General features: G+C 39.8%; 2 protein-coding genes across 2 annotated transcripts in view; one reads left to right on the forward strand and one right to left on the reverse strand.

Moving 5' to 3' along the window:
• Positions 1-11,828, reverse strand: part of NOL6 (nucleolar protein 6) — a 28,591-nt gene extending 16,763 nt beyond the window's left edge. The window contains exon 1 of the mRNA XM_070794995.1: positions 11,511-11,828. Coding sequence (XP_070651096.1) covers positions 11,511-11,681 — 171 coding nt within the window. The 5' untranslated portion in view covers positions 11,682-11,828. The remainder of the gene's footprint in view (positions 1-11,510) is intronic.
• UBE2R2 (ubiquitin conjugating enzyme E2 R2) overlaps positions 10,234-26,092 on the forward strand; it is a 97,438-nt gene continuing 81,579 nt past the window's right edge. The window contains exon 1 of the mRNA XM_019966415.2: positions 10,234-11,032. Coding sequence (XP_019821974.1) covers positions 10,856-11,032 — 177 coding nt within the window. The 5' untranslated portion in view covers positions 10,234-10,855. The remainder of the gene's footprint in view (positions 11,033-26,092) is intronic.

Here is a 26,092-nt window from a genome sequence, read left to right on the forward strand (position 1 = left end):
TGACTTTTTAAAAATATAAATACAAATTTTATTATTTCCTCAATGTGGGAAGTATCTAAATCACAGAATTGAGGAAAATCAAATTTGTTTTACAAATCTTTGTCAAAGATCAACCAAAGTCATGTTCATAAAATGAGCAATTTTAAATTAGAAGCCAATGTATAATGTTTGTCTTTCAGAGAAGCCCTGGATATATAATAATTTTTAGCTACCTTTTCTTTTATTAACAGTGTTTTGGCAAAATAATTTTATCTTTTTTAATGCTATTTTTAAAGAAATGACAGAGGTAAGAAAATATCCTATACTCTTGAAAATATTGTTAGCATGGTCTTGTTTAGTTGCTAAGTCATATCTGACTCTTTTGCAACCCCATGGCCTATATCCCACCAGGCTCCCCTGTCCATGAGATTTCCCACGCAAGAATACTGGAGTGGATTGCCATTTCCTCCTCTATGAATGTCTCTTTCTTAGGAGCACCTTAGAGGCTGAGAGAAAGACATAAACAAACAGCTGCAGTAGAGCATATATGTACAGATTGTTGTGGGCACATTAGACTAGGAACAGCACGGTGGTTACAAGCAGTCACACCAAAGTGGGATGGTCAAGGTTCAACTTCAGGTTCTACCAGTCACTCACTGGGTAATCTTTAAAACTGTTCACCTCACATTAGGACTTGAACCCATGTACCAGGGCTCAAACATGGCCAGACCCCACAGTCTTCCTACTGATATCACACACCTGATTTCAGGACTTAATGAAGCTCATCGCAGAAAGAATTATGAGTGAAAAAGTGATAGGTAAGAAGTGGATTTACTTAGAGAGAGAAACACACTCTACAGACAGAGGGTAGACCATTTCAAAATGTGAGACTGGCCTCAAAATATGATGTGGTTAGCTTTTATAATCTGGGTAATTTCATAGGCTAATGAGCAGGAGGATTATCCCAACTATTTTAGGGAAGGGGCAAAGATTTCCAGGAATTGGTCAACCATACACTTTTTGGTCTTTAATGGTCAGCCTAAGTTTCATGGCACCCATGGGAGTGTCATTTAGCTTGCAGATATGTTACAATGAGTATATACTGAGGCTCAACGTCTAGTGGAACTTGACTCATCCACTATGTTGGGCCCATTTGGTTCTAGTCAGTTTATACCATGTCCTTGGGCTACATCATTCTTTTAAAGTTTGTGCCTTGCCCACCTCTCTCCTGTTTCACCTTGAGTAATTTTCTTAACATCCCTAAGCCTTGGATATTTCTCTGTGCATTAGTTGCTCCCTCAGTCAGATCTGACTCACCGTGACCCCACAGATGGTAGCCTGCCAGGCTCCTCTGTCCATGGGATTCTCCAGGCAATAATACTGGAATGGGTTGCCATTCCCTTCTCCAGAGGATCTTCCCAACCCAGGAACTGAACCCAGGTCTCCCGCATCGCAGGAAGATTCTTTACTGTCTGAGCCACCAGGGAAACCCTAGATATTTCTAGTAATGATCATGTCATGGATTCTTGTCAGAATTAAGTGAGATTAACCAATACAGAATGAAGCATGGCAAAGACTAATAGAGTTTTGACAAGAAAATGCACTGGTCATAACAAACACCCTCTTCCAACAACACAAGAGAAGACTCTATACATGGACATCACTGGATGGTCAACACCAAAATCAGATTGATTATATTCTTTGCAGCCAAAGATGGAGAAGCTCTATACAGTCAGCAAAAACAAGACCAGGAGCTGACTGTGGCTCAGACCATGAACTCCTTATTGCCAAATTCAGACTTAAATTGAAGAAAGTAGGGAAAACCACTAGACCATTCAGGTATGACCTAAATCAAATCCCTTATGATTATACAGTGGAAGTGAGAAATAGATTTAAGGGCCTAGATCTGATAGATAGAGTGCCTGATGAACTATGGAATGAGGTTCGTGACGTTGTACAGGAGACAGGGATCAAGACCATTCCCATAGAAAAGAAATGTAAAAAAGCAAAATGGCTGTCTGGGGAGGCCTTACAAATAGCTGTGAAAAGAAGAGAAGTGAAAAGCAAAGGAGAAAAGGAAAGATATAAACATCTGAATGCAGAGTTCCAAAGAATAGCAAGAAGAGATAAGAAAGCCTTCTTCAGCGATCAATGCAAAGAAATAGAGGAAAACAACAGAATGGGAAAGACTAGGGATCTCTTCAAGAAAATCAGAGATACCAAAGGAACATTTCATGCAAAGATGAGCTCGATAAAGGACAGAAATGGTATGGACCTAACAGAAGCAGAAGATATTAAGAAGAGATGGCAAGAATACACAGAAGAACTGTACAAAAAAGATCTTCACGACACAGATAATCACGATGGTGTGATCACTGACCTAGAGCCAGACATCCTGGAATGTGAAGTCAAGTGGGCCTTAGAAAGCATCACTATGAACAAAGCTAGTGGAGGTGATGGAATTCCAGTTGAGCTATTCCAAATCCTGAAAGATGATGCTGTGAAAGTGCTGCACTCGATATGCCAGCAAATTTGGAAAACTCAGCAGTGGCCACAAGACTGGAAAAGGTCAGTTTTCATTCCAATCCCAAAGAAAGGCAATGCCAAAGAATGCTCAAACTACTGCACAATTGCACTCATCTCACACGCTAGTAAAGTAATGCTCAAAATTCTCCAAGCCAGGCTTCAGCAATATGTGAACCGTGAATTTACTGATGTTCAAGCTGGTTTTAGAAAAGACAGAGGAACCAGAGATCAAATTGCCAACATCCGCTGGATCACAGAAAAAAGCAAGAGAGTTCCAGAAAAACATCTATTTCTGCTTTATTGACTATGCCAAAGCCTTTGACTGTGTCGATCACAATAAACTGCGGAAAATTCTTCAATAGATGGGAATACCAGACCACCTGACCTGCCTCTTGAGAAATTTGTATGCAGGTCAGGAAGCAACAGTTAGAACTGGACATGGAACAACAGACTGGTTCCAAATAGGAAAAGGAGTTCATCAAGGCTGTATATTGTCACCCTGTTTATTTAACTTATATGCAGAGTACATCATGAGAAATGCTGGACTGGAAGAAACATAAATTGGAATCAAGATTGCCGGGAGAAATATCAATAACCTCAGATATGCAGATGACACCACCCTTATGGCAGAAAGTGAAGAGGAACTCAAAAGCCTCTTGATGAAAGTGAAAGAGGAGAGTGAAAAAGTTGGCTTAAAGCTCAACATTCAGAAAACGAAGATCACGGCATCCGGTCCCACCACTTCCTGGGAAATAGATGGGGAAACAGTGGAAACAGTGTCAGACTTTATTTTTCTGGGCTCCAAAATCACTGCAGATGGTGACTGCAGCCATGAAATTAAAAGACGCTTACTCCTTGGAAGGAAAGTTATGACCAACCTAGATAGCATATTCAAAAGCAGAGACATTACTTTGCCAACAAAGGTTCGTCTAGTCAAGGCTATGGTTTTTCCTGTGGTCATGTATAGATGTGAGAGTTGGACTGTGAAGAAGGCTGAGCGCCGAAGAATTGATGCTTTTGAACTGTGGTGTTGGAGAAGACTCTTGAGAGTCCCTTGTACTGCAAGGAGATCCAACCAGTCCATTCTGAAGGAGATCAGCCCCGGGATTTCTTTGGAAGGAATGATGCTAAAGCTGAAACTCCAGTACTTTGGCCACCTCATGCGAAGAGTTGACTCATTGGAAAAGACTCTGATGCTGGGAGGGATTGGGGGCAGGAGGAGAAGGGGACAACAGAGGATGAAATGGCTGGATGGCATCACTGACTTGATGGACGTGAGTCTGAGTGAACTCCGGGAATTGGTGATGGACAGGGAGGCCTGGCATGCTGCAATTCATGGGGTCACAAAGAGTCAGACATGACTGAGGGACTGATCTGATCTGACCACATGTGGAGAGCCTGTCATATACTGATGCACAGCAAATCTTAGCTGTTGTTTTTAAAGGAAGATTGTGCCTCCTTAGAAGCACCATTTAAGACTTACATGTATTAACATATGCAAAATGAAACAAAATAGTGGCCTCTTTAAAACAGTCATTCTAGGGAGTTCCTTGGTGGCCTAATGATTAAGATTCTGCGCTTTCACTGAATGGTCCAGGTTCAATCCCTGACCAAGGAAACAATTTCCCCAAAGCCATGCAGTTCAGTTCAGTCACTCAGTCATGTCTGACTTGGCAACCCCATGAACTGCAGCAGGCCAGGCTTCCCTGTCCATCACCACCAACTCCCAGAGCTTACTCAAACTCATGTGTCTATGGCATCACCTAGTACTCTCTAGCCAGGGCTCCTCTAAAGAATCTATTACCTTTCTTACAAAGAGAAAAGATGTGGAAATAAATGAGAGGGAGGGTCTTTGCTTTAGAAAAGTTAATTCTGACTTTACAGAAAAACTTTTTTTTTTTTGCCGCACTGCATGGCACTGCAGCCATGAAAGTCAGTGATGCTGACTTTGAGTCAGTGATGCTATCCAACCATCTCATCCTCTGTCATCCCCTTCTCCTCCCACCTTCAATCTTTCCTACCATCATGGTCTTTTCCAATGAGTCAGGTCTTTGCATCAGGTGGCCAAAGTATTGGAGCAGCACCAGCTTCAGCATCAGTCCTTCTAATGAATATTCAGGACTGATTTCCTTTAGGATTGACTGCTTTGATCTCCTTGCAGTCCAAGGGACTCTCAAGAGTCTTCTCCAACACCACAGTTCAAAAGCATCAATTCTTCGGCACTCAGCATCTTTATAGTCCAACGCTCACATCCATACATGACTACTGGAAAAACCACAGCCTTGACTAGATGGACCTTTGTTGGCAAAGTAATGTCTCTGATTTTAAATATTCTACCTAGGTTGGTCATAGCTTTTCTTCCAAGGAGCAAGCATCTTTTAATTTCATGGCTGCAGTGCCATGCAGTGTGGCAAAAAAAGAAGTTATTCTGTAAAGTCATAATTAACTTTTCTAAAGCAAAGACCCTCCCTCTCATTTATTTCCACATCTTTTCTCTTTGTAAGAAAGGTAATAGATTTTTTTAGAGGAGCCCTGGCTAAAGAGTTCTATGCTATGCTATGCTAAGTCACTTCAGTCGTGTCGGATTCTGTGACCCTACTAGGTGATGCCATAGACACTAGGGATAAACATCCTGTTTTCTTTGCCACCAGAGGGCACCAGTCAGTCAAGTCAATCTCTACCTGTCATGAAACTAAGAAAGCTCTAAGAAGCTGTTTCTGCCATTCATTATTTGTGCTGTAAAGTAGCCAAACATTATAGTAGCTTGAATACGGTTATGTATAGCTGACAAAAGAAGAGAATTTAAAGACAAAGGAGAAAAGGAAAGATATACCCATCTGAATGCAGAGTTCCAAAGAATAGCAAGGAGAGATAAGAAAGCCTTCCTCAGTGATCAATGCAAAGAAATAGAGGAAAACAATAGAATGGGAAAGACTAGAGATCTCTTCAAGAAAATTAGAACATTTTATGCAAAGGGAACATTATGAAAAAAGGGAACATTTCATGCAAAGATGGGCACAATAAAGGACAGAAATGCTATAAACCTAACAGAAACAGAAGATATTAAGAGGTGGGAAGAATGCACAGAAGAACTATACAAAAGAAGATCTTCATGACCCAGATAACCATGATGGTGTGATCATTCATGTAGAGCCAGACATCCTGGAATATGAAGTCAAGTGGGCCTTAGGAAGCATCACTGTGAAGAAAGCTAGTGGAGGTGATGGAATTCCAGTTGAGCTATTTCAAATCCTAAAAGATGATGCTGTTAAAGTGCTGCCCTTAATATTCTAGCAAACTTGGAAAACTCAGCAATGGCCACAGTACTGGAAAAAGTCAGTTTTCATTCCAATCCCAAAGAAAGGCAATGACAAAGAATGTCCAAACTACCACACAATTGCACTCATCTCATACACTAGCAAAATAATGCTCAAAATTCTCCAAGCTAGGCTTCAACAGTATGTGAATCATGAACTTCCAGATGTTCAAGCTGGATTTGGAAAAGGCAGAGGAACCAGAGATCAAATTGCCAACATCCGCTGGATCATCGAAAAAGCAAGAGAAACATCTGCTTTTTGACTAGGCCAAAGCCTTTGACCGTGTGGATCACAACAAACTGTGGAAAATTCTTCAAGAGGTGGGAATACCAGACTACCTTACCTGCCTCCTGAGAAATCTGTATGCAGGTCAAGAAGCAACAGTTAGAACCGGACAAGGCACAACAGACTGGTTCCAAATCGGGAAAGGAGTACATCAAGGCTGTGTACTGTCACCCTGCTTATTTGACTTCTATGCAGAGTACATCATGTGAAATGCTGGGCTGGATGAAGCACAAGGTGGAATCAAGGTTGCCGGGAGAAATATCAATAACCTCAGATACGCAGATGACACCACTCTTATGGCAGAAAGCAAAGAAAAACTAAAGAACCTCTTGATGAAAGTGAAAGAGGAGCATGAAAAAGCTGGCTTAAAACTCAACATTCAGAAAACTAAGATCATGGCATCTGGTCCCATCACTTCATGGTAAATAGATGGGTAAACAATGGGAACAGTGACACACTTTATTTTCTTGGGCTCCAAAATCACTGCAGATGCTGACTGAAGTCATGAAATTAAAAGATGCTTGCTCCTTGGAAGAAAAACGATGGCAAACCTGAATAGCATATTAAAAAGCAGAGACATTACTTTGCCAACAAAGGTCCGTCTAGTCAATGCCATGGTTTTTCTAGTAGTCATGTATGGATGTGAGAGTTCGACAATACAGAAGGCTGAGTGCCAAAAAAATTGATATTTTTGAACTGTGGTGTTGAAAAGACTCTTGAGAGTCACTTGGACTGCAAGGACATCAAAACAGTCAATCCTAAAGGAAATCAGTACTTAAATTTGGGAAGGACTGATACTGAAGCTGAAACTCCAATACTTTGGCCACCTGATGAGAACTCACTCATTGGAAAAGACCATGATGCTGGGAAAGATTGAGGGTGGGAAGAGAAGGGGATGACAGAGGATGAGATGGTTGGATGGCATCACTGACTCGATGAACATGAGTTTGAGCAAGCTCCGGGAGTTAGCAAGAGACAGAGAAGCCTGGCATGCTGCAGTCCATGGGGTTGCAAAGAGTCAGACACAACTGAGGGACTGAACTGATATGGATATGAGCAAGACCTGCTGTCCTTACAGAACAGGGCAGCTACTACATGTCTGAGAGACCCTATTAGACTGCAGAGGTGGAGGGTGAGGCTTAATTTGTGATTCATTGTTGTTATTGTTGTTGTTACTGATTATATTCCTGCCTTTGGCTGTGGGCCCTTGAGAACAACTACTTAGTATCTATTTTGTGTCAGAGAATGTCCTAGTTGCTGAGGATCCAGAGATGAATAAGACACAGTTGCAACCTACTAATAAACGATGTCTCACCTTCTAAGATAAAAAGGCATGATAGAAGTCCTGTGGAATTTGACTTCCTCTGACCTGAGGATGGAGTCTTTAGACAGCTCATTAAGACACTAGGCTGTGAGCTTCCTTGATAGGTATATGTTTATTAGTCACCCATCTTAGGGTCATGGCATTGTGAATACTTAGTATGAGTTTGTGAGTTGATTTGAGTCCAGGGAGCGGCATTTGGTCTGGGTGCCAGGTGTATGTTCCAGTGACGTAAGACTAGGGATCTGCCATCTTTTGGGTAAGGGTGGGGCTATGATGAGTTTATGTGGGTAAAATGCTTTGAAGATGAACTTTCTGCCTGTTTGTCTACTCATAGCCTTGCTATTAAAAGTGTCAACATCACCACCTGTTTCTAGGTCAGCAATCTTCTTGTCCTTAAACTGAGTAGTGGGGAGGAGGAGAAGTCAGAATCAGTCATACTCCATCCTTTGGGAAGGAGGGGCTACACTGACTAAGATGCGCTCTAATGCCAGTGAAGTTTGGTCTCAAGACCAAGAGAATAGAGTTGGGAGCTAAGGAATGATTATTTAAAATATTGAGGCTTTGTGTCTGAGAAAAAAAATAACACCAACAACAAAATGAAGGGGCTCTTTCCTTGTGGATAGTGCATAGTAACTTCCTTCTTAAGAGGACAGAAACGAGGTAAAAAGAGTAACTTTACAGTGGAGAAACCTGACACACTAGGTCAGCCAGGTGACTGAGGTCAATATCAGCATATCAACACAGCATTGTTGATATTATGTGCTCTTGATATACATCATTTTCATCACATCAATGAAAATATTTTTCTCCTGGGATCTCTTCCCCTGTGGGCATGCTCAGTTGCTCAGTCATGTCAGACTCTTTGCCACCCCACAGACTGTAGCCAGCCAGGCTCCTTTGTCTATGGAATTTTCCAGGCAAGAATACTGGGGTAGGCTGCCCTTTCCTCCTCCAGGGGATATTCCTGACCTGGGGATTGAACCAGCATCTCCTGCATTCGCAGGCAGATTAGGATTCTTTACCACTGAGCCACCTGGGAAGCCCCAGGATCTCTCCCCAAACTCCAGTTTAATCATGAGAAAAACATCACAAATTCTAGCTGAGGGATATTCTAAAGTATACTTGACCAGTACTGTTCAAAACTTCCGAAGTCATCAAAAACAAGGAAAGTCTGAGAAACTTTCATAGTTAAGAGGAGCCTTAATGAAAACTAAATATAGTATCTAGGATGGGATCCTGGAACAGAATAGGGACATTAGGTAAAATCTAAGGAAATGTGAGTAACCAAGATTTTAGTTAATAATATATCAACATTGGTTCATTAATTGTAATAAATGTACTACACTAATGTAAGATGTTAATAAGGGGAAATTGGATGCCAGGTATATGGAAACTATCTGTACTATTTTCTCTGGTGCTTTTTTTTTTTTTTACGTCTATTAAAAAATGGAGGGGGTGGTATCCAGAATATAACTATGCCTTGAAAAAAATTTTTTTTCTTATTTTAAAGTTCCTATTTATGGAGCATTTACCATATGCAGGTCATTGTGCTAAACTCTGTACATGGATGATTTCATTTAATTTTTATAATTGTTTATATATTAGGCATAATTAACCTCTTTTACAGACGCTGATGAAAAAGGAAGAGGTAATATAATATAAATGGTGGAGCCAGGATTGGAACCAGGGATGTTTCTGATCCCAGAATTCTAAGTGTGTGGAACTCATTTTCATAGGACAGGCCTTCCACAGAGAAACGGGGCCTAAATTATGGGGATTGCAGACCATTTCCACATCTCACTCCACTCATGATTTTAAAAGAACCCCAGTTCTAAGATCTGCAGGGGGTCAAAGTTCAACCAAGTACCTCATTTTACAAATGGGTAAATGGAGGATAGCCACAGCATTTGTCCCAAATCACACAGAAAAGGGCCAAGAACCCAGGTTCAGTCTGTATGATTATTTCTCTTTTTATTTCCCACAACTTCCTCTTTGTAGTTAAGAAGGGAAGTAGAAACTGACCTATCTGCTTTCCCATTTCTCGGATGGGAAACTGCACTTCAACCCCCTAAGTTGGTAACACGCTGCTCTCCAAGGACACAATGGCATGAGGACTGGACCTGCAGAAATGTCAGGACGCTTGTTCCCACCGACAAAACCCGCATTGTCAGCACATCCTTGTCAAGCACCTACTGAGTGCTGGGAGGACAGACCGTGTGTCATGGCGGGGTGGGGAGGGGACGTTAGGCCTGCAGAGGATCAGGGCTCTTAGGAGGACAACTGCGGGAGGCCTGAGGATACAAGTAGGGGGAGGAGGGCGATGACAGCTCTAGGACAGAGGTCCCTTCCCGGGCGCGCCTTTGGAAACGTAGCGTCAAGCCGCACAACCGTCATTTTGGGGACAAGGGCATCCCCAGGGGCCACCCTCAAACCCCGGCCCCCACCGTCACCCCCCACTGCCGCTTGGCCCTTTAAGGGCGGGGGACGCGCGCCGGCGTCACAAAGCGCCGCCACCTGGCGGGGCGGCGGAGAGGAGGCGGGGAAGTGGGAGGAGGAGGAGGGGAAGGAGGGAGAGGAGGGCGGGGGTGGGGGGAGGAGGGAGAGGAGGGCAGGGGGGGGAGGAGGGCGAGAAGGGCGGGGGGGAGGAGGGCGAGAAGGGCGGGGGGAAGGGCGGGAGGAGGGCGAGGAGGGCGGGGGGAGGGAGAGGAGGGATAGGCGGGCGGGACGCGCGCAGGCGCGTCGCGTCGGGCCGCTTGCCGCCTAGAGCCGCTCTCCGCCAAGAGCCGCCCTCCCTCCCGACGCGCGCCCCTCCTCCCTCCCTTCTTCTTCTCAGCTTCGTCGCTCCCGCGGCGCGAGGCGCTCTCGCTCTTCTCCTCCTCCTCCTCCGCCGTCACCCCTCCCCCCGCGCAGCCGCCGCCGCCGCCGCCGCAGCCGCGAGACCCCCGCGTGTCGCGCTTCCCCCGCCCTTCGGCCCCGCGCGCCCTTCGGCCCCGGCGGCCCCCGAGGAGAACAAGAGAGCGAGCGAGCGCGGCGCTCCCGGGCCATCACGGCCCGGTCTCTTCACCGTCGCCGGCCTTTCGCCGCCTTCCTCCGCTTCCACCTCTTCTCCCCCCCCCGCGCCAACCAAGTTGAGGCCCCCTCCGGGGGGGGGAGGCCCGAGACCCGGAGCGAATTTCTTTAACTCTCTCCACCCCTCCCCCCACCCCGGCCCGAGTGTGAGGAGAAGGGCCCGGTCCGGCCCGCGTCGTGTGTGAGGAGGAACCGGGCCGGCCCACGGGCCGTGTGGGGCCTGGTCCGGGCCGCCGGGTGTGTGAAGACAGGGGCCCGGAGCGGCCCGGCAGAGGGCGAGCGGAGGGGAGGGGCCTGGTCCGGCCCGGCTGGTGCGTGAGGACTGGGGCCCCGGCCCGGCGCCGCCGCCGCCGCGATGGCCCAGCAGCAGATGACCAGTTCGCAGAAGGCCCTGATGCTCGAGCTGAAATCCCTGCAGGAGGAACCGGTGGAGGGCTTCCGGATCACCCTGGTGGATGAATCCGACCTCTACAACTGGGAGGTTGCCATCTTCGGACCCCCTAACACGCTCTACGAAGGCGGCTACTTCAAGGTACCCTCACCCCCTCTCAGGCTTCCCCCGGCGGAGGCCGCGGTTTTGGGCTGTTTTCCCGGCCGAGAGTGGGAGCGCGGGGGAGCGGAGGGGGCTCCTCACCTCGGCAGCCCCCTCCCCCCATCCGTGGAGGCAGGAAGGCCTCGCTTGCTCACCCGGTGCCTTTTCTTTGTCATGGGGGCGGGGGCGGGAGGCCAGCCTGCACCGGGAAATAGGAAAGCCTCTGTGGCTAGGGTAGTGGCTACCGGAGGAGGAGGGGGGAGGTCTTTGTTTTGTTTCCCCCGCCGAGGGTTTACGGAGAGAAAGGTGGTCTGTCCCCCCACGGCCTCCCATCAGAACCATCTCTGCGCCGGCTGGAACTACCCCAGAGGGCAGAGTGACCTGCACTTATGGGATTGGACCTTTTTTGGGGGTGGGGGTGGGGGTAGAAGGGTGGGGGAGGGGTATCGGGCTGTCATTCCAGAGGCTGCCTACTGACCTGACATTTTGGGGATTTGAGGGCTTCTTGCATATAGTGGTGGTTCCAACTTCGCATTCCAGTGGGTGGTAATGGAGAATAGGACCCTAGGGGTGGTAAACAAGGGCGCCTGCGTTTTCTTGCCATCAGCCACTTGAGGGAACTCGAATTTAGCCCTCTTTCTGTCCTCATTTTCTGTTTACTTCAGTGCTGTTTCAAAATGCCCTTTGTCCTCACCCTGCCACCAACTTTACTGCACTCACCCCTGCCTTCCCTGGCCTCCCGTGTAGAAATATCCACTGAGGGCGGAACATGTTATATAGGGAGATTGATAATTTCCCACTTTAGGGAGACAAAATTGAAACCTTTTGCTCAGATGGCTAACTGTAGCAAACGGGGAGGGGGGTGGTCTCACAGGTGAAGAGTAACATCTGCGGTGGGATGGTTTCACAAAGTAGGACCGCTCCTTAGCGACCGTAGATATACTTTCTATTGTTTTCCAGGATGTTAGAACAGTGGTTATTATCATTCCTGAATCCAGTAGTTTTTTCAGTTCCCAAATAGATAGTTGGAAATATTGAGGGTCTTTAGTTTTTGTTTTTATTTAACCATTTTTTAAGGGGAAAATCACAGATTGAAGGTCGACGTTTTAAATGGTGGGGGACAGGAGGAAATGAGTGCTTAGGAATTCTTTTAAGTTAATTTTTTTTAATTTCCAGAATTAAGTAAAATAGGTCTGTGAGTCAGTCTTAGTTTGTTTTGAAGGGAGGGGCTATCTTGGCATAAGTTTTAAATGAGTATCTTAGTCATGCAATTACGTGTATTTTTAAGGACTGCCCAAGTACTTTAGTTTCTACTCTTCTAAAGGTAGAAGCCTCAGTTTCAGGCTTGAGATTGGGTCTATTTTGTAGAAAACGTGAAGAATTGATTGGGGAATGTTTACTATTCATGTCTGTGATAGTCACTTAATGCCTGTTTAAAAGCATGCGTTTAGTATTTAGAGTACTGTATATACCAACCATACACTGTACTCTTCAGAGGAAAATACTTGCAAAATCTACTGGCTAACTTTAGTGAAATGAAGTTTAATTTCTAAAAAGTATTATTATTTGGGACAATCACTTGTCAGGATAAATGTTTACTAGCTAGAATTATCTTACTCCTGTGCAGTGCATTAAAAACAAACAACAAACAAAGGAAATAATGGGTTTAAAATGGTAATAATTTTGCTTAGGTAATTGAGAATGGAGTGTGGTGAACCCTCTCAGTTTGGCATAGGTAATATGGAAGGAGGATTTTTTGAAGCATGCACTGATTTAAATTAACTGCTTTTTAAATTCAGTCTTATTTAAAAAGAATCTCGTTTTGTTGTATGTTTTAGATATATTTTTTTTAACTTTTGTGACGTAAAAAATGTATGAAAATTCTTAAACAGATTTAGTGTTTTAGTCTTATGTGAGAATTTTGTTCAATTTTGTTCTCTTCTGCTTTTTTTTTTTTTTCTTTATTAAATGGCTTTTTATTCCAAAGTCCTTCATTGGAAAAGGCAAATTTATGGTCGTGAGCAGTTAACACTGGTGACAGGTTTAAAACTATTGTTTTTTATTTCACTGCTTTTGTGAAACAAGGCTTTTAGTGTGTCCACTACAGCTGCAGTTAAAAGTTGGCACAGATCTTTCTGTACTATTATTCTCCCTGATCAAATGGTGGTTCTTGAACATTTAATATAATTTATTTTCAAGTGAAACTATTTTCTTTATGGTGTGTTATAGTTTCCAAAGGCAGTGGGCTTCCAGTCATTTTATATTTTTCATAATTTAACTCCTTTACCTTTTACATATTAATATACTTCTAACTGATCTTATTCACCATGAAATAGTTGACCCTAGTCTGTTTTAACTGTGGCATCTGTTGTAGTAGAGACTTGTGAAACCTGTATTTCAAAATTTGTTTTTTCAACTTATTTTTCAAATATCTTGAATCTGTATGATTCTTAGCTTGGGTTGGGGATCGAGAGGAATATAGATGTATGGTGGGCAAAAGTAGTTTCTTGTGTCTGATTTTCTACATGTTATAAACTCTTCTTTGGCCTCATTATCTTTTTTGTCCAGTTTCTTTAATTTAAAATTTTTTTTTTTTTATTTTATAATATTTGTTTTTATTTATTTCTTTGACCATGCTAGGTCTTAGTTGCAGCATGTGGGATCTACTTCCCTGACCAGAGATCCAACCCCTGGCCCCCTGCTTTGGGAGCATGGAGCCTTAGCCACTGGACCACCAGGGAAATCCCCTAAAATTTTTTTATTTTTATTTTATTTTTTTGGCTGCCCTGAGTGGCATGTAGGATCTTAGTTCTCCCACCAGGGATCAAACCCTGGTAACCCTGCTTTGGAATCCAGGAGCTTTAACCGCTGGACCTCCAGGGGAGTCCTTTGTCCAGTTTCTTGATCTCATTGATTCACAGGGTGAATTTCTTTGCTGCTTCAAATTTTCTCTCTTGGGTCAGTCATTGTAGAACACAAAGTAGGAGATGACTTAGAATACCCAGAACACTTCTGATCTTAATTTTGCTAATGTGGAGCGAGTTGGAATTCTATTCTGTTACTGGAAGAGGAACTTGTTGATCACGTGAGCAGTAGTAATGACTTTTAACAAGTTTACCCCTATTCTTTTTGAAACAATTATTTTTTCAAATAACTGATAATGATCATAACTTAGTGTGGCTGCTTTTGTATAGAACCTCCTTGTAACTCCTGCATTATTTATATAAATACAAGATAGCAATGAGTCTGGAGATCAGAAAGAGTGACTCTTTCATGATAGGCATAACATTTAAGTGTTACAGAATCCTTAAAGTATTGCAGATTTTGTAGTTTTGATTTTATTCAGTAATGTATGGGAATGAAATACAGGTGTGTTCCATTTTTGGATAACTCCCAGCAGATAAAATTTAGGAAGTATTTGTTACATTTTCAGAGTTTTCCTTAATAGGATATGCTTTATCAAATGTAACACTTCATTTTATATTAAAGAAACTCTTCAATAGTAATTGTTTAAGATAAAGGACATACATTATTTTCATTTGTTCTGGAATCTGTTCTTCAGGTACCACCCCTCCCTGCCCCATAAAAACTATTTTATGACTCTGAAATTTTTCATATATAGTTGAAACAATTTTTCTAAGTAGCTTTGTCTTTTTGGTGTAGGGATCCTTTTGAGAACTTTATAAATTTTCTTCAGAAGACAGAACACGAACTAGCTTGTATGTAGGAGGGTTAACTGAATCCTTGTTTTAAGGGATTTGGATCATCAGCCTTAAAAACAAAATTAAATTCCTTTAACGTTGTAAAAAAAATGCTGCTTTTTTAAAAAAAATTTATGAAAAATCTTTCAGTCAGTTAAAATTTTCTTAGTTTAAAATTCTTTCTCAGTCAGTTTAAGAACACCTCTTATGACTCTTAGCTGTACCCTTTTCTGGAAGCTGAACTTGTCTTGAGTGCTGGGTGAACTAAGGGAACATTTTAAGTGGAAACATGGATAATGTACATTGATTTGGGACACTGAGTGCAATTTTAGTCCCCAGCCTGCATCCCTGGCAAATGCAGCATTCCAGTATTTCATAGATTATACTTTTACCATATTAAGTTGATTCCAAGATGCATATTTTTCTAGTTTCACATCTCAAATTTGGAATGAGTCCAGGACTTCTTAGAATTGGCATCAGCTAGGTGGCACTTGTGACCTAGCTATGAGAGACCCTTGCATTGAAATCATCTGATAAAATTTTTTTAAATGCCAGCATCAGTGTCTTAAATTTGATCAATAAGAATTATTTCTTTTTGAATAAAGGATTTGTTTCCTTAGTACTTTTTTGCTGCATGTTGATTCCTCTTTTTCAGAGATTTGTGTTAGTAAACAATAATTATTGAACACACACCAAAGGCAAAGCACTATAGGAAGTGTCACTACTTTTCAGATAGTAAGGAAAAGTATTAGGACATTGATAACCTTAGAACTTTTATGAATAATCCTCATAAAAGTCTTTGTGCAGAAATGTGAGGGATAGGTGTTACTGACAGAATTGTAATGGTAATTAAAATCAAAGTTTTAAGGCCAATTAGTGCATTGGTCAACATAACCACAGTCTGTCATGATTAAATATTCTGCTCCATTTTTAAAACTTCGTGGTCCTAGGCTAAGTAAGGTTCCAAAAGAATCTGTCTGTTGGAGACAGGTGAAATAAAAGAGGTTATCTAGGAAATTGGCCCACCTCCGCTAATATAGTTTGGGAAAATAACAGTTATAAATTCAGGATTAAGACAACAGAACTCCTATCTTGCTGAAAGGTCATATTTAAACATTTTAATTCTTTCATGTTCCTGAAATTCTTTTGGATGTTCGTCATATACAGCTACGTCATATACAGCTATCTGAATAAGACTAAGCTGAACCTCTTTGAAAGTGTTTTGTCAGCACAGAATTAATTCATTTCAGCTTGGTTCAGTGAGAAATTATTATTGAGTTAATGCTTAAGTATCTTTAAACGAATTGATTCTGAAATTTTGGGATGATAAATACTTAACTGAAGAGAAAATTTTAGTTTGGATTGCTAAGGTTTGATTTGACATAAATTTTCCTCCATATAAGAATTGAAATATTCAGGGGAAAAAAAAGAATTGGAATATTCAGATTTGGGGATATGTATTTAACATAGAAAGTGAATATCCACTTTAAGCACCTTTAGTTGATTTGTTTTAATAACAAATTAAATATGTTTTTGTTACAACACAGTAAATTACTGTTGTAAACTTGTTGGCAGGGTAATTTAAAATATGCAAAACTCTGTCATGTCTAATTGCAGATACATGCTACTATCCTTATTACAGTAATGTAGATGTTAGTAGCTAACGTGTATTGAGTACTTACTATGTGCCATGTACTTTATATAGATTATTTCATACAATTCTCCTGTGAGGTGTGCTGCTATTACTCTCATGTATATAGAGAAACAATCACAGAGCTTATTTAACTTGCTCTGCGGGGTCCTCAGCTAGGAAGTTGTAATATCAAGATGGATTTTCAGACTGCTTGGTTCTAAAGCCTGTGTATTCTCTTGGTGAGATCTTTTATCATTTTGGATGATGTTTGAAGGTACAGAAATGGAGCTTTAAGAAAATAAAATTTATGGACGGGACTTCCCTAGTGGTCCAGTGGTTCAGACTCTACTTTGTCTGCAGAAGGTTGCGGATTTGATCCCAGGTTGGGGATCTAAGATTCCACATGTTGCATGGTGTAGTCAAAAACGTAAATAAATAAACTTTGGGAACATTTGAAAAGGAACTTTTTAAATTGTAAACTTTTTAAATTGTACAAGTTTAAAGGTCACAAGGGTAATTTGTTCCTTCAAATTTCAGGGAGATTATTGCAACTTCTGCTTATAAGTCTTAAATTGACTGAAGAATTGGATTTTGATGTTGTTCTTGGACCACTTGGATTAGAGAGTGACAAGTCATATTACAGAAGGATTTCTTTTTTTTAGTTAGCAAATTGACTCCTTTGATAGCAACTTTTTCATTATGGGAAGAGTGGGATGGTACTAGAGTTCAGAAATATAAATCTTAAAAAGCTACTTTTGGGATTAGAGATGATGGTAAACATCTTTGAAGTCATACTGGATCATAGAGGAAGTTAAATTTATTAGTACAGTGTTGCATTATGCTTTAAAATAATGTCAGTACTTTTCCAAGTATATTTAAACGTCATAAGAAACTTGAGCAGTGTAAAGTTGAGATTTTATTGTTTTTTCAGTTGAGTTTTAACTGGTATTCCTTATCTCTATTACAGCATCTTTTTTTTTTTTTAATTATTGATATAAATAATTTGAATGAAGATTACACTGAGTGAAAAAGTCAATCTCAAAGGTTACATGGTCCCACTTGTTTAACATTCTTAAAATGTCAAAAGTATAAAGATTAAAACAAACCATTGAGTGTGGGGCGGGGAGTGGGGGAAGGGAGGAGGGGTTAGAGATGTTTGGGTTATGGGAACAAGGTGGATGTGACTATGAAGGAGGAGCATGAGATCTTTGTGGATGGAATAGTTCTATATCTTAATTGTGTTGGTAGTTACACAGATCTACACAGGCCATAAAATGATGCAGAACTGCACTCATATATTGTACCAGTGTCAAATTCCTAGTTCTAATATGGGACATTAATTATGTAAGACGCAACCATTAGGGGAAATTTAGTGAAAAATAGATTTCTGTGTACTATCTTTGCAAATATATGTTGTGAATCTGTAAGTATTCCAAAATAAGATGTTAAAAAATTAATCATCAGAGGAAGCCATATATTCATGCATTTTATAGCATCTTGAGATCATTGCCATAGTTTCAGTCTATGTGTATTTGGATTTTCAGATTTCACAAACAAAGTGAAGGTGAAGTCCCTCAGTCCTGTCCGACTCTTTGAGACCCCGTGGACTGTAGCCAACCAGTCTCCTCCGTCCAGGGGATTCTCCAGGCCAGAATACTGGAGTGGGTTGCCATTTCCTTCTCCAGAGGATCTTCTTGATCTGGGGATCGAACCTGGGTCTCCTGCATTGTAGGCAGACGCTTTACCGTCTAAGCCACCAGGGAAGTCAGATTTCACAGTTATTTAGTTATCTGCTTTGCTGTATTTGCTGCACGGACAGCTGATGCTTAGTTTGAGGGATAAATCCCTTGAAATAATTTGGATTATGTGACTTACTTAGTAGCATACATAGTAATTCAGATTGTAAACATTGAATGTTTATTATCTCATTGAAAATAACCATTTATAAGATAATATTGGCAAAGTCACAAAAAGTTGGACAATATTTAGTGATTCTTTATAGAAGAGTAATTTAAAGCTTAGAATACAGATTTTTAAGTTTACTGGAAATCATACTTCATACTATATATGGCGAAACAAAAAAATGTCATTATTCAAAAAAATATCCTTCATATGATTTGAAACTTTTGAAATTGTTGGTAGAGGCACAGGTAAAATTTCTGTAATACTTCATATTCATATTTGATTTTTTAAAAAATTTATTTAGTTTTGACTGTGCTGGCTCTTCATAGCTATGTGGGCTTTTCTCTAGTTGTGGTGCACAAACTTCTCACTGTGGTGGTGTCTCTTGTTGAGCACATGCTCTAGGGCGCTCTGTCTAAAGGATTTGTGGCACATAGGCCCAGTAGTTGTGGATTCCAGACCCTAGAGCATAACACTCAGCAGTTGTGGTACACAGGCTTAGTTGCCCTGTGGCATGCAGGATCTTCCTGGATTGGCTATCGACCCCATGTCCTGCATTGGCATGCAGATTTTTTTTACTACTGAGCAACGAGGGAAGCCGCACATTTGTTTTTGACTAAAATATAGTATTACTCAGATTATTTTCCTCCTTTACCAAGTTGAATCTGAATCACCTTTGGATATTAAAAATAAGGTCCACAAGAAGCAAAGGTTTGTCGCTAATAAGGACATTAAGAAGTTGTACAATGGATTCTGAGGGCAGTTCTCAAAGAAGAGTTTTGAACAGTGGCAGTCTAGCACTGTTGGAGTGGTATATAGCCAACCTTCTGAGGTGTTTGCTTTGAAGGGGACAAAGCTCATTTGAGTTCTGTGGTAGTTGAGTTTAAAACAAACAAAAACCTTATTACTTAAGGCTCATCTTGGTCTTGTCACATAACTGCTCTTTCTCCCATTGGCTAAATAGGGAAAGGAACAATATAAGCTAATCCTTGTGGAAAACTTCCACAACTTCCCTAAAATTAAAAAAAAGAAGGGAAAAAACACCAACAAGGTCCTACTGGATAATATAGGGAACCATTGAATGTACTGTAATAAGCCATAATGGAAAAGAATATGAAAAAGAATATATATGCATATAACTGAGTCACTTTGCTGTACAGCAGAAATTAACACAACATTGTAAATCAACTGTACTTCAATAAAACTTAAAGGGAAAAAATATATAGTAACTGTCCTCAGGGTTTTTACCCTGAGTTCTTTTGCTTTGTTAATCATGTTTCAACATTTACTCTAAGAATGAAGGAAAAATAGCTAGACAAAAAAAGAGACGTCTTAAACTGAAGATATGGAAATTCTGTTGAATTTAGATTGTATCTAAGGAATCTTATGTTAAAAGGGTTTTAAGGGGAGTGCACTTCTGAGTTTGGATTTGATGAATTACTATGTTTTTTATATAACCATTTTTTAAAAGTTTTTTTTTTAATTGATAAATTGTTGAATAAGTAATGTACAGAGAGTTTCCTTAAATAAAAATGATGTAAAACTGAAAGTGTAAGTGGTAAAACTGAAAAAGTTACTTGAGGTCATGTATTATACTAAGAAAATAAGATATTTTTAGCTTAAATTTTTTTTTTCCCTATTGTGTCCAAACCTAGTAGTGTGAGAGTCTGTCTAAATTCTTAGATTATGGGCTTCTTAAGAAATGACTAGATCTTACTTCAGTCTGAAATTCCTTAGCATTTGGCATAGGACTTAAAAGAGTAATACTTAATCTTTTGGCAGAGGTCACATCTTTTATGAATGACCCCCTGCCCAGTTCTCTGGGCAGTTTCAAGAAATAACTGATACCTGAGTTTCTTCATAGATCTTAGGTGATTAGTCCCTTGTCTTGAATATAGTGGTAAGACTAGTGGCTCAGTATTTGGACTGCTTAGTTCCTCTAGTTGTGCTTTCCCTTTTTGGAGAACTTTGATTTTATTTGGATTTTTCCATCAATGACCTTTTTCTGTAGTTGCTGGGTTGCCTCAGTTAAATCTAATTTTCTTAGTGACTGAGGTTAGCTAAAAATTAATTAAGATTGAAACCTTGGTTATAGTAATATAGGAAATTAGGATCTTTGTAAAGGGCTCCTCTTATAATTTTAAGTATTAGAAAACTTACTTGAGAGAGGTTAAGAATTTTGGAGCAGTGATAACGAGAGGCACTGGGAAAACCGGCTAGAAATAGCAACTTTGACTTTTGTAGTCCCATGAAGATAAAGATTGCTTAACTTCATTTGGAAATCTACTGAATAAAGCAAAATAATTAAATCAAGTTGTTTTAGCCTTTTAAAGAATATCTGAAGACATAAGATATTTTATTATTTTTTTGAATCATTAAAAAAATTTTATTTATTATTATTTTCTAAATTTGGCTGCACTGGGTCTTTGTTGCTTTGCATGGGCTTTCTGTAATGGCAGTGTGATCGGGGACTACTCTTCCTTGTGGTGCTTGGGCTTCTCATTACGGTGGCTTCTCTTGTGGAGCTCAGGCTCTAGGCACTCGGGCTTCATTAGTTGCAGCACACGGGCTCGGTAGCTGTGGCACATGGGCTTAGTTGCCCCATGGCATGTGGAATTTTCCCAGACCAGGGATTGAACCCACGTCCCCTGTATTGGCAGGCAGATAGATTCTCCACCAGGGAAGAATCTAGTCGCCACCAGGGAAGTTCGACATAAGATCTTTTAAAAGCAGACTAGAAGGGCATTTTAGAAGTGCAGAATTTTTTATACAGTGGAGGATTTTTAAATATTGATTGTAAATGTTATGAATATTTTAAATGTCCTTGATACATTAAAGGAATCAGAATAATTAGAAAAGTACATTTTTATAGCTGTTCTTTGAAAATACGCTGCATGTGTGCAATTTGTTAAAGAATAATTTTGATGGCTTTTAGCCAAATGTGTTTATGTTCTTCTTTCTCCTGTATCTATACCTATATAGTTCAGTTCAGTCACTCAGTCACGTCTGACTCTGTGACCCCATGGACTGCAGCACGCCAGGCTTCCCTGTCTCTCACCAACTCCTGCAGCTTGCTCAAACTCATGTCCATCAAGTCAGTGATGCCATCCAACCATCTCATCCTCTGTCGTCCTCTTCTCCTCCTGCTTTCAATATATAGTCTAAATATAAAATTAACACATCTTGATCATTCTGTTTACATAAACACTTTAAAATAATTAATTTTTAACAAGGTGGAGTAGGGAAGGAGCTTTTGTTGTTCAGTTGCCAAGCTGTGTCCGACTCTTTGCAACCTCGTGAGCTGCAGCACGCCAGGCCTCCTGTCCCTCACGATCTCCTGGAGTTTGCCCAAATTCAGGTTAAATTTCTGTGTTGTGTCAGTTGTAACAAACTCTCCTTGGTTATTGTTCCAGCTACCAAATATGTTCTAAAGATTTTTACGTCTATATTTTCTAATTAGCCCTCTCTTGAGTTTTTGCATATTAACACATTTCCACCAGTATGTCCTTTTACACTGAACACTAAGCTGAACTCTACCTTTTTCCTTAATCCTCTTCTATGTTCACTTTCCTGTATATTGAACATTGTCTACCTAGTTGCACAAGCCTACATGCTAGAAATCAGGTCAGATGGTCTCTGCTCCCTCTTTCCGTATATTCAATTATTTTTAGTATCTCATATCTCAGGTTTTAGCCTCTAATCTTTATTTCTGCTCCCACCATATGAGTTCCCATTCAGTTGTCACTCCCCTGGACTGTGACAGTAGCCTCTCTACTCTGTTTTGTGCCCCTTTAATCTGTAATGCCATCAGAGTAACCTGTCTAAAGCTCTAATCTGACCTGTCCCCACCAAGAAAAAAAAAGAAAGCAGTCCGTCTTCCATAAAATTAAATAAAAATTCCTTGTATGGCATGTAAGACTCTTCATGATCTGGTTGTTCCTTACTTTTCTGTGTTTTTTGTTCTTGTCCCATAGGTGGTCTTTGATAGTGCCATTTCTTAAGCTGTTACCTGTCTTTTTCATTTCTTCTCATGCCCTCTTTAGTCCTTGAACTCTAATTTATATCTTTAAGACCCAATTCACTTGTGAATGACCTCTTAGGTTCTCTCCCGTTAATTCCTACTCTTTCCAATTAGATTATTTTAAAGTAAATTCCAGACATGTCCTTTCACCCCTAATTACTGGAGTCCCTAAAAGATAAGGAATCTTTTTAAAAAAATATTGTTCTTATACTTACTGAATAATAATTCCTTAATATTATCTGATATCCAGTGTTCATATTCTCCCAGTTGTGTCATAGATACACTTGTAAGTTCATTTGAATCAAGATCCCCAGTTGCTTTTGGTGATGTGCCTCTTAAGACTGTAATTGATTTCTCTTCTTCCTTTAAAAAAAAAACAACTTTATTGAGATATTACATATACAATACAATTTATCCATTTAAATGTACAAAACCATTACCACAGTTTTAGAACATTTTCACTCCAAAATTAAACCCCATACCCATCAGTAGTCACTTCCCATTTCTCCCACACTCTAGGCAACTTGTCTGCTTCCTGGGACTATAAATTTGCCTCTTCTGTAAATGTGTAGATTTGTATTTCATATAAATGTAATCATTTAATATATGGCCTTTCACTTAGCATGTTGTTTTCAAAGTTCATATATGTTGTGGCATGTATCAATAGTTCATTCTTTTTCATTATTAAATAATCTTCCATTTAATGGACCTTTTATTTATCTATTCATCAGTTGATGAGCATTTGGGTTGTTTTCCACTATTTGGCAATTATAAACAATGCTGATATGAACATTTGTGTACAAGTTTCACTGTGGACATATGTTTTCATTTCTCTTGAGTACTTACCTAGGAATAGAATTACTAGGTCATCTGATAACTCTGCGTGTAACTATTTGAGGAACTGCTAGACTGTTTTCCAAAATACATTCCCAATAGTAGAAAGAGGGTTCTAGTTTCTCTATATCTGCACGAACACTTGTTCTCTCTCCAAAAATTATTTGTTGGCAATTGAATATATTTAACTGCTGAACTCCTGTCTTCAGTTTTAAGACTTTGAAATTGGACTGATTATATTTTATTCCAAACTAAAGATACTTTTATAGTACTAAAAGTAAAGGAAAGTTATTATGTTTCTAACTCTGGAGGTCACCATACATTTGTTATAAAGTAATTATGGTAAGCTCTGGCCCCAAATCTAGTTGTTGTTTAGTTGCTAAGTCCTGTTGGACTCTTTGTGACCATGTGAACTGCAGCAGGCCAGGCTTCTGTGTCCTTCACTATCTCCTGGAGTTTGCTCAAACTCACGACTGTAGATTCATTATACCATCCGAACAACTAATCCTCTGTTGCCCGCTTCTCCTGCTCTCAGTCTTAGCATCAGGGTCTTTTCCAATGAATCAGCTCTTGGCATCAGGTGGCCAAAGTATTGGAGCTTCAGCTTGAGCATCAGTCCTTCCAATGGATATTCAGGATTGATTTCCTTTAGGATTGACTGATTTGATCTCCTGCTGTCCAAGGGACTTTCAAGAGTCTTCTCCAGCACCAAATCTAGTTAGCTACCTAATTTTTCCACATTATTTCTTAACCCAGTTTAATTCATAAACCACCTCATGTAGGACCTTGTCATATCTCAGCTTCAACATGGAGCCACTTAAATTTAGTATAGTAGGTTTGCTGGGGGAAAATACTAAGTTCATGATGGATTAATTTATCATGTGGGTGTTATATAGGAATATATATTTCCTAACATTAAAAGATGTAATATGTTCGAGTTAGTCATTCAGTTGTATCTGACTCTTTGTGACCTCAGGGACTGTAGCGCACCAGGTTCCTCTGTCCATGGGATTTTCCTGGTAAGGATACTGGACTGGGCTGCCATTGCCTTCTCCAGGGGATCTTCCCAACCCAGGAATCGAACCAGGCTCTTCTGCATTGCAGGCGGATTGTTTACCAGCTGAACTATCAGGGAAGCCCAAAAGATGTAATGAGGGATATTATTAAGGTTGTTGATTTAATAATTTTTCTTAAAATCAGTCTAGATAAACAATTCAAGCAGTAAGAAAGTCTTGCCCCTGAAAATCACTTAACTGTTTGAATGTAATCCTCCAGAAATATTCCATTTACCTACAGGCACATCTAAGCATTTTAAAACTATGAGTGTAGTTAGACTACAAGTATTTTTCTGCATCTTTTTAAAAAAACTTTATCTTGGAGATCTTTCCATTATTAATATTTATGAATTATGTTATAATTTGTAACTGCTGTACAATATTCCAGTTGTTAAGGAAGTACTTTTTTTATTCCCCTATTGATGAAAAATCAATTATTTTCAGCTTTTTACTCTGATAAGTGAAGCTGAATGGGGCAGTTTTTCATACGTCTACTTTTTTGAGTGCATTTGCTGAATTAAAGTGTTTGTGTATTTAAATTTTACTAGATAGTCAAATTACCCTTCAAAAATATTAATTTATTTTCTGTAGTGTAACATAGGGATTGTCAAATATGAAGTTTACAGTCATGATAAATCGGTCTTTATGATGGTTGTTTCTTTTAATCATGAATGAAATCTAACTTACTTTCACATCACTGGCCATTTGTAATATTTATGCAAGTTATCTATATTTGTCCTTTGCCTATTTTTCTTTTTTTAATAGATAAAAGCTGTTTGTATAAAGGAAGTTAGTCATTGGTTAGATGTATTGCATGTTGCAAATACCTGTGTGTCATTTATTAATAATGTAATTAAAATAACATATTTAGAATTCTGTCCAAAGTTAAACATGGAGTCAAGCATAGAGAAAATTGTGTTGTAACTGTTGTGACAGCAGAGAAGAATTTACAGTTTAAACTCTCTTAACTTGTCATGTGGGTTATTCATACATTATGAACAAGCTCGATACTGATAATGTACAGGGTGATACAGAGGTGCTTGGATTTTTCTGTGTAAGTGGCAATAACCATTTTTTTAACTCAGTATTATCTCCAGTTATAAATCAACATGTGTTCACGGTAGAAAGTTTTTAAAGTTCTTTAAACTGTGAAGAAAAAAGTCACTTATAATGATGCTATCCAAAAATACTTTAATATATATTTTTTCTGAAATACCATATTTCATCTAAAAAGTTGAATACTGTGTATCCATTTTTTTAAAAGCAACATGTTTTGACCATTTCCTCAGCTAGTTTTTATTTAACCTTTCCCCTTTTGTTGGACCAGGAGATTTGGTTTCTAAACAAGACTATGTTGAACACATTTTTATATCTATATTTGGGTTTTCCACATAAGTTTCCTAGTACTGGATATGTTGGGTCGAAAGTTCTGGGTGCCTACATGTTATATTTTGAACCTAGATAAAAGGCAACAGTAAAAATTGCCAGTTTTCTAGGGGGCAAAGAAACCATTTAAGAGGTAGCTATTATGGCTTTAGTTTTAAACAATTATGTATAGAAAAGTTAAAGGAACTAGAAGACTCAGTGTCCAATTTTAAGATGTTCTGTAAAGCTACACTTATCAAGACAGTGTGGTGTATTGACCAAAGGCACAGAATAGAGAGCCCAGAAATAGACTTCTTGGATATAGTCAAGTGGTTTTTTGACAGAGGTGCAAACATACTTCCATGGAGAAAGGATAGTCTTTTCAAATATATGATGTTGGAAAACTGGGTATCCATGGATGTATAGTGAGCCTCAACCCATCCAACATATCTTATACAAAAATTAACTCAAGATGGATCATAAACCTAAACGTAAAACATAAAGTAGTAAAACTCTTAGAAGAGAGCATTGGAAAGTCTTCTTGACCTT

Source organism: Bos indicus, chromosome 8, assembly GCF_029378745.1.
Source record: "Bos indicus isolate NIAB-ARS_2022 breed Sahiwal x Tharparkar chromosome 8, NIAB-ARS_B.indTharparkar_mat_pri_1.0, whole genome shotgun sequence".
In the NCBI taxonomy this organism is placed as follows: domain Eukaryota; kingdom Metazoa; phylum Chordata; class Mammalia; order Artiodactyla; family Bovidae; genus Bos; species Bos indicus.